The 8,340-nt window shown below is 40.7% G+C and overlaps 2 protein-coding genes across 3 annotated transcripts in view; both read left to right on the forward strand.

The window, feature by feature from the left end:
• Window positions 2,361-4,166, forward strand: LOC109820768 (serine/threonine-protein phosphatase 7 long form homolog). Its single transcript, XM_020386962.1, has 5 exons — window positions 2,361-2,641; window positions 2,716-2,803; window positions 2,880-3,326; window positions 3,395-3,593; window positions 4,102-4,166. The coding sequence occupies exons 1-5, from the start codon at window positions 2,361-2,363 to the stop codon at window positions 4,164-4,166; spliced, it is 1,080 nt and encodes a 359-aa protein (XP_020242551.1).
• The window catches only part of LOC109819576 (eukaryotic translation initiation factor 4G), an 11,746-nt gene continuing 10,416 nt past the window's right edge, over window positions 7,011-8,340 (forward strand). Inside the window, exons 1-3 of one of the 2 annotated variants that reach the window (XM_020385335.1) lie at window positions 7,011-7,151; window positions 7,290-7,521; window positions 7,920-8,056. In XM_020385335.1, the coding sequence (XP_020240924.1) occupies window positions 7,334-7,521; window positions 7,920-8,056 (325 nt within the window). In that variant the 5' untranslated portion in view covers window positions 7,011-7,151; window positions 7,290-7,333. Of the gene's footprint in view, window positions 7,204-7,289; window positions 7,522-7,919; window positions 8,057-8,340 lie in introns of both variants that reach the window. The other variant, XM_020385334.1, reaches the window with a different exon arrangement.

The raw sequence follows: 8,340 nt of genomic DNA on the forward strand, positions 1-8,340 counted from the left end.
TTCTTCCTCTACGGCCGCGTCGACGGGAAGGACTCCCTCCACCCTGGCTCTGTCACCCTTGTCCACGCTAGCTACAATGTCCTCCTCCTCGAGGTCGACTCGAAGCCCCCTCCCCCTCCTCCCCCCAGTTGCAGCACGCCAAGAGCTTCGCCGCCACTCCCGTCTGCGAGGGTAGAAACGCGTCTCTGAGGCGATCTGCTTTGAGCATGAGAAGAGAGAAGAGAGAGATGAAATATAAGTTTTGGGGGGGAAATGGTTAAGGGTATTTTAGGGATTTGGTATATACTTTCTCCATGTGTTGTTTTGAAAATATAAAAAAGGGTTGATACATAACTACTTCTTGGGTTGAGGGTTTTGGCACACAAAAAAATATAGTTTTTGGGTCCTAGACACATTTTTCCTTAAAAATTATAACTTTTTCAAAATAAAAGTTGTAACATTAAAATTCCAAGTCCCAAAGTAATGCTTCTAATAAAGACATACGAAAAAGCGATTTGGCTCGCGGGTGAACCGCGAGCCATCAACTCGAGTTCAAAGACATACCAGGCATACAATCATAAAGATGGACCCCCTACTGCTATTAAAAGTTCACTCTATGATGGCTCGCGGTTCACCCGCGAGCCAAATAGCAAAGTTCAAAGACATACCAGGCATACAATCATAAAGATGGACCCCCTACTGCTATTAAAAGTTCACTCTAAATTTATGAAAAACATCTCATTATTATCATCTATTATTAAAAAGTCCATAAAGAGTTGACCTTGGTCAAGAAAAACAACAAGAGACAAGATATTTAGCCCTTAATTTATCAAGAAAAAGAAAATCTTACGACAAAGCTCGGAAGATATCAGTGATCTGCCCCTTCAGTTTCCGCCAACTCCTTCAGTGATTGGACAGACAAATTCCAAACCCCCCCCCCCCCCCCCCAAGAAACCCAAATCAATACCTCAAATGAATCAAACTCGACGCAGTGAGATTCCAAATAGGAGCTCAAAGCTGCCACTATTCAGAGACCGAAACCCGTTCAAGCATTAATTGCGGGTTACAAGAAAGAGAAAAGGTTCAGGCAGGGATCCTGCCAATGTCGGATCCGGATCCGAATCAAGATCCGACTCGTGAGTTGAAGGGCAAAAATGAAGAGGTTTCGAGTTGGGAAATTTCTAGTTTTAATCCCTCCCAAGTTTTCGCAGACCTTGGTCGGGGATGGGGACAAATTTTCAAAACCAACCGTTTTAAACATTTAATTGCAAAAAACGACCGTTTTCGATAATAATTGCAAAAACCGACCTGTTTTCAGCCCAGCGCTGAAAACAGGTCGGTTTTTGTAAAAAATTCTCCGAAACATCACGGGAGTTCAACTCCCGTGAAGTTTATGGAGAAATTAAACTTCACGGGAGTTCAACTCCCGTGAAGCGTAATTTGTGCTTAAAACTCCACGGGAGTTCAACTCCCGTGGAGTTGAAGTCAGCAAATCCAGAGAATCGATCTCTGGAAATTGTGACTGCAGCTTCACGGGAGTTCAACTCCCGTGAAGTTGCAGTGCCAGTTTTCCAGAGAATCGATCTCTGGAAAATTGGCACTGCAACTCCACGGGAGTTGAACTCCCGTGGAGTTTGCTGCCACCTATTTAAGCGCGCGTGACCCCCCCCCCCCCCCACTGCAGCTTCACGGGAGTTCAACTCCCGTGAAGTTGCAGTGCCAGTTTTCCAGAGAATCGATCTCTGGAAAATTGGCACTGCAACTCCACGGGAGTTGAACTCCCGTGGAGTTTGCTGCCACCTATTTAATGGCGAGTCATTGTTCAGACCATATTGGTTCGGGAGAGGTAATACGAATAAATTAGATATATATTTCTTCGATTAATGTAATTTTTTAATGAATATACTTAAAACTGATTCTCGTTTTATGTGCAGCCCGTACCAGAGTACACGATGATCGAGCATTCCCATAGTCATTCGGCATGGGTCATAGAGGATGAGAGGGTACTAGCTTTGATCGCTCAGGCCGGTTTTCGACCGTGTTCGACGATTCGTTATATCAGGCTTGATTGGCCGCTTATCACTGCTTTGATTGAGAGGTGGAGGCCAGAGACCAACACCTTTCACATGCATATAGGGGAGTGCACCATCACTTTACAGGACGTGGCCGTCATACTTGGGCTCCGGATTGATGGACCGGTAGTTACGGGCACCGACGATCATAGTTGGCCGGAGGTATGTGGCCGGCTACTTGGACAGGTTCCCGACTTGAGGAGTGGTGCGATGAAGCTATCGTGGCTTCGTCAGACATTTCAGGGCGACATACCAGAGGATGCCTCTGATGAGACGCTCCAGTTTCATGCTCGTGCATACATATTGCACATGATAGGGTGCGTACTATTTCCTGATGCGAGCAAGACTCTCGTACATGCACGATGGCTGCCACTGCTGGAGGATTTTGGTGTATGCGGGGCACTATCGTGGGGCAGTGCGGTGTTGGCATATTTGTATCGAGAATTGAGTAGAGTATCTCTGATGCAGAATAAAGAATTCAAGGGATGCTGTACGTTGATACAGATTTGGTCATGGGAGCGCATTCATATTGGACGACCCACTTTACTTATGCACCGTGACTTAGAGGGGCAGTATCCGTTGGCATACAGGTATAATTGTACACACACATATTTCATTCGTAACCTGAATATTTGTACTTATATATTCGCTATTCTGCATATAGGTATAACGTGCGATACGCTCAGTACAAATCAGCGACGCGTCACCGTCAGTTTTACCGAAATGAGCTTGATGGCCTCCAGCATGAACAGGTAAATATAAAACTCAAGAAGTATGAATATTATAGTTTTTCTGTATGATACTGATAAATGTTTTATTTTATTTCAGTTCAAGTGGAGACCCTATACACCGCCGGAGCTCGATATACATTCTCTTGCACCTATCTGCCGAGATAGTCCCGGCTTGTGGAGAGCCAGAGTTCCATTGATCTGTTGGGAGATCGTAGAGATGCATGTACCGGACCGTGTGCTACGGCAGTTTACACTCTCTCAGCATATTCCAGATCCTGTCGAGCAGATCAATCGTCGGCGGCGCCCTACATCGCACCGGACTGACTGGGCCGTAGTCCGTGCGGACTACATAGGCAGGTGGGTTCAGAGGTGGGATTGCATACAGGATACGAGGCCCACAGCTGTTGACTATACCACGTATATGCGTTGGTATTGGGGTATCACACGTAGATGGATCACGCGTGACCCACAGCCTTTAGCTGGACACATGCCACGCCCACCGACAGATAGTTACATCCCTAGTGGGATGAACGAGAGAGATTACGTAAGTTTCTAAGCTAAATTATAATATTTTTTATTGAGTTGATACTTAATAAATTGTTTACCACGCAGGTCCGTGTTTTAGATAGCATTGATGCTGATATTGATGCGCACGTGACTGAGATTCAGGATCAGGTGGCGTTAGGTCTCCTCAGCAGGATCAAGAAGAGCATAGCGCAGGTGTTCCATAAGACTCACGTCGACGAGTTCGCAGGCCGTGAGGACAGGTCTCGCTCATTTGGACGGGCGTACGCTCGACGTCGACGGCCGCGTGATGATGACGCCGGCACTTCGCATGCCGATGGAGCCGGCACTTCGCATGCCGATGACGCCGGCACTTCGCATGCCGATGACGCCGGCACTTCGCATGCCGATGGAGCCGGCACTTCGCAGCTTCATACACAGCCGGATACTCAGATAGTTGCGGCTCATCAGCAGGGACCGTCGGATACTCAGATAGTTGAGGCTCATCAGTAGGAACCCAGGGGGCGGGGAAGAGCGAGGGGGAGGGGGAAGAGAGGGAGAGGAAGGAGGGGAGCTATATTGGGTTGTATATGAACTTATTTTGATAAATTTTGTAACTTTCCTGAATTTTCAAATACTGAACTTTTGAAGATAAATTGTTGTTCATATACATAATCGTGTGTGTTTAATTCATGGTTGAATCATGTATATATTGTTGTTTGCAAATAAATTGGCATATATATGAGTTATAATTCATTGTGGAATCATGTATATATTGTTGTTTGCAAATAAATTGACATATATATGATTTACAGGTAAATATACAAAACCTGCACAGAAGCTGTGCACGCTGGGTGACCTGCAACTTCACGGGAGTTGAAATCCCGTGAAGTTGCAGTGCCAAATTTCCAGAGACTCGATCTCTGGCAAATTTTCGACTGTAACTCCACGGGAGTTGAACTCCCGTGGAGTTTTAAGCAAAATTAAGCTTCACGGGAGTTCAACTCCCGTGAAGTTTAATTTCTCGATAAACTTCACGGGAGTTGAACTCCCGTGATGTTTCGGAGACTTTTTTTACAAAAACCGACCTGTTTTCAGCGCTGGGCTGAAAACAGGTCGGTTTTTGTAATTATTTTCAAAATAGGTCGTTTTTTACAAATAAAATGCTAAAAGGGTTGGTTTTGAAAATTTGTCCTCGGGGATGGAGGAGCCGTTTTTGCCTTTTTTCCAGCTGCGTTTTCATTTGCCGTTACCTTTTATGAAAAGCCCACTGACTTCTCAGAATTTGCATGTTCGTCCAAAGCGAAAAAATAATAATAATGGAGTAGCTTATCTAACTACCAGTTAGGGAGTATATTAGACAATTTTTTGCTAAAACCTTGGGATCTTTGATAATATAATTGTTTCTAGTTTGTATAATAAGTATTTTTGCTTCATATTATAATGATGAAAGAGAATTGACGTTAGTGAACATAATACTGATTAAATAGAAATATTAGTAGGTTAGCAACTAATGATTAATGAACCAGTTCCCTTGTTTTCCATCTAATTGTATAAAAAAAAATCAGAAAATTCAAGTTTTTAAATTTATTAAACACGCTCAATGCTCTTTATTTTAAAAAATATTTCACCAAATCATTATGTTTGAGATACACAAATTAACAAGGTGTGACCAAATTGCCAATTACTCTTGGTATAAATATAAAACCTTCAGGTGTATTTACGGAAGAATCCCTACCTTAATTAGCCCAGGAAACTTTACAAAATATGTACTTCAAGACAATCAAATACTTAGTATCTTTTACGTTGCTATCAAACGCTTCTTGTTCTTGTTTAATTAAGAACAATCCAGCTATTTCGATATTCCCAAAGTGACGAAAAGACTACTGAGGTTGTGTTTATTTTTAGCTTGGAATAAGGGGTTAGCAAAGGAATTCATTTCGTTTTTGTCTTCTTAAAGTTCAAGTTTAGTTATCATTAGAGCTAATGAATTACTTTTGGACAAAAGACAAGCTGTCATCAAACTCTCCCAAAAACGACTTAGTAATTCATGCCTTAATTCAATGCAAAATAGATAAAGTAAAACGTCAAGGTAATGATATACTATTTATCATAAATATCGTGTAGTGTCAGAGTTATATCAAAATCCTAGCCGTGTAAATTTTATGCGTCTTTTTTACGTTCAAATAAAGTCGATATATAGCTTTTCAGGGTTGGTGTTTTTTTAGGGGCTGTTTGTTTGCCTAAAAAAAGAGGGAAATCAAAGAAATGGAAAACTATTTCTAAGAAAAATTGTTTTGAGAATGTTTGGTTGGCTAAAAAAAGAAGGAAATCAAAGAACTGGAGATGAGATGATGTTAGTTGTCACCTTATTATTGGATGATGTGAGTGATTTTTTAGGAAAATTTATTTTGATGTTGTTTGGTTGGTGAAAAAAAATAAGGAAATGAATTATAAGAAACCCATTTCCTGTAATAGGTTGTTTTCTTTTGTTTGGTTCATTCTTAAAAATAAGAAAATAGATGAGATGTGATGAGTTGTCATTATATTATTGAATGATGTGACCCACACTTAAGGAAATCGTTTTCCTAACTTTTTGTGAGGAAATGGGTGGAAATGAAATGTTAATGAGATGAGATGAGTTGTCACCATCTTATAGGATGATGTGAGTGATTTGAAATGATGAGATGATATGAGTTAAGTGATGTTGTGGATGAAAATAATATTTTATTAGATGTTGTGAATGAGTTATTGGATAAAAATAATATTTTATTGAATGTTATGAGTGAGTTTTAGGGATGAAAATGGATGAAATTACATTTTTTGAGATTTCCACATTTTCATTTCCATTTCTTGGTTTTTAGGAAATAAACGAAACAGACCCTTAGAAGGAAATTCAACCAGAATTTTTTACATTAACAGTGTTTAGCCAATGCATGAAGATCGCAATAGAATGATAATCATCGCGTCATCATGCGCTAAATTACCCAGGGTTAAAAAGGATACGCAAATCTCACTCGTTGATAGAAAATCTAACGGTCGGGATCATACGCACCTCCGAAAGCGGTGTTTTGACCGCCCACAGTGATCACCTACTCCTCAACATATATTTCCCAAAATGCCCCTACACGCCAATCCGATCCCACTCGCTCACGCCTCTCTCGGGGCTGTTTGTTTCATCATTTTTATGGAAAAAGAATAGGATTTGGGTCTGACAATGGCAAAATTATAAATAAATAATTCTTTATGAATCCTATTCTTGAGTTTGGTTCCCCAAAAATTTATAGATTTCGGAATCTATAAAGTTGAAAAAGTATGTTCATTTTATAGAAATCCAAAATCTAATAATTTGGGCGGATTTGGAGCAGAAAGCCGACGCATTTGTATTATTTTTCCTCTCTCTTTTTTTCGGATTTTGTTTTTTCACAAACCCAATATTATTATGAGATCAAATCATATTCTCATTCCAAACCAAACTAAAGAATATGAATTGTAGGGTTTCTATAAAGTTGGTTTCTATTTTTTCATGTTATGAAATAAACATAGAAAAAAAAGAATTCCATGACAACATAAAATTATCTTAAAATTTTTTATGGATTAGCTAGGAATCCATAAAAAAATATACGATTCCTAATCTTATTCTTGCCCAATGTTGAACCAAACACCCCCTAAAGTTAATTAACTTCCCTAATTTTCTCTCTCCCATAAAAGCCAGTTCAAAACTATTCTCTCTCCTAATTTTGTTCCTCTCTCATCACTCTGTTTCTCTCTCTATCCATCGCTTCGTCGTTGATGATTGATCGCCGTTCCCAGTCCGCGTGATTGGGGAAATAAACGAAACCCTAATCTGTTAGATTCCTCTCGGGTAACTATATTTCCCACCAAATTATCGCCTTCGTTGGCGGTTATAGGGGGAGGTACTGTTCAATGCTGATTTCTAGGGTTTGCAGCGGATTGATGCTGATGTTGGATCTGTGATTTTTGTTGTCGTTGTTGTCTTCAGGGTTGGAAGAGAGAAAAGCGAGAAGGGGGAAAGGTTAGGTATTTATGTCCCATAATCAATCTAGGTTTGAGAAGAGCGACGGCCAGCTGAGGAAATCCGGCGGTCGATCCGGCCACGGCAGAGGGTTCTCCGGCGGTGGCGGTGCAGGGAAGGGCGGCGGTAGCGGTGGCGCCGCTCATCCCCATCATCTATCGTCCTCTTCTAATCAGCCTTCGTCATCAAGTAATCGGAGGTGAGTTTGTGTTCTGTTTTATTTTGCTAATTTGGGCAAGTTGGCTTCTTAAAGTTTGGATCTTTTGAGTCATTAACTATCGTTATTGATGATTCCTATTTTAGAATAAGAAATTTCAAATTGTCAGAGTTTGAGTTTTTATTTTAAATTAGCGTGTTCTATACTTCTTAGGAAGAGTTTCTACTTCTGAGGAGTTTGGTGGCGGGCAAGGTTAGTAATTGAGAGTTTTCTGTTTTAAGTTTTGGTTGTGGACTTAGAACTAAAGAGGCAAATGATTATCATGTCTAAGTTTATTAAATTTGGAGAACTATGCTAATGCATTAGAACAGGAAACTATGAGAGGGGGTCTCTTAAAGCTTTGTCTTTATTTATAGTTTTTTTTTTGCTGGTTTGTGCAGTTTAAAGAAGTCCGGTAATGGACAAGGAGGAGGGCAGCCAAGGGTAACTCCTGTGAGCCTGGGCCCCGATACATCTGCGAACACTGCCTCCCTGAGAGCTGTGCAGAATGGTGCTCATGGTCAAACCCCGCCTCAGGGTAAGTTGAGTTTACTATTTAGACTTGCATAGTGGTTTCAACTTACAAATTTAAGTATCCAATAAGTTTATAAGGGTTGCTTATTTCAAACTTTACTTCATAATCTCATGTTTCTGATTTTCTCTTGTCTTTTTGAAAATTTTCAACTTCAGTGAACATCTGGAAATTTTAAATATCTCTTCCATTTTCCTTCGCTTTTCTTTCTACAGCTTCATCTTTGCACTTCCACCACTATGCTTTTCCGAGGTCAATTAACAGTATCTCCTCATTCCCTTCTCTACCCT

This window comes from Asparagus officinalis, chromosome 8, assembly GCF_001876935.1.
Source record: "Asparagus officinalis chromosome 8, Aspof.V1, whole genome shotgun sequence".
In the NCBI taxonomy this organism is placed as follows: Eukaryota; Viridiplantae; Streptophyta; class Magnoliopsida; order Asparagales; family Asparagaceae; genus Asparagus; species Asparagus officinalis.

What these genes read in the sequence shown, in the direction of transcription:
- LOC109820768 (XM_020386962.1), top strand. Translation starts at nt 2,361, where the DNA reads ATGATAGGGTGCGTACTATTTCCTGATGCGAGCAAGACTCTCGTACAT. An exon ending in ATGGCCTCCAGCATGAACAG is followed by an intron (nt 2,804 to 2,879) that starts GTAAATATAAAA and finishes ATTTTATTTCAG; the next exon opens with TTCAAGTGGAGACCCTATAC. An exon ending in CGCTCGACGTCGACGGCCGC is followed by an intron (nt 3,594 to 4,101) that starts GTGATGATGACG and finishes TATGATTTACAG; the next exon opens with GTAAATATACAAAACCTGCA.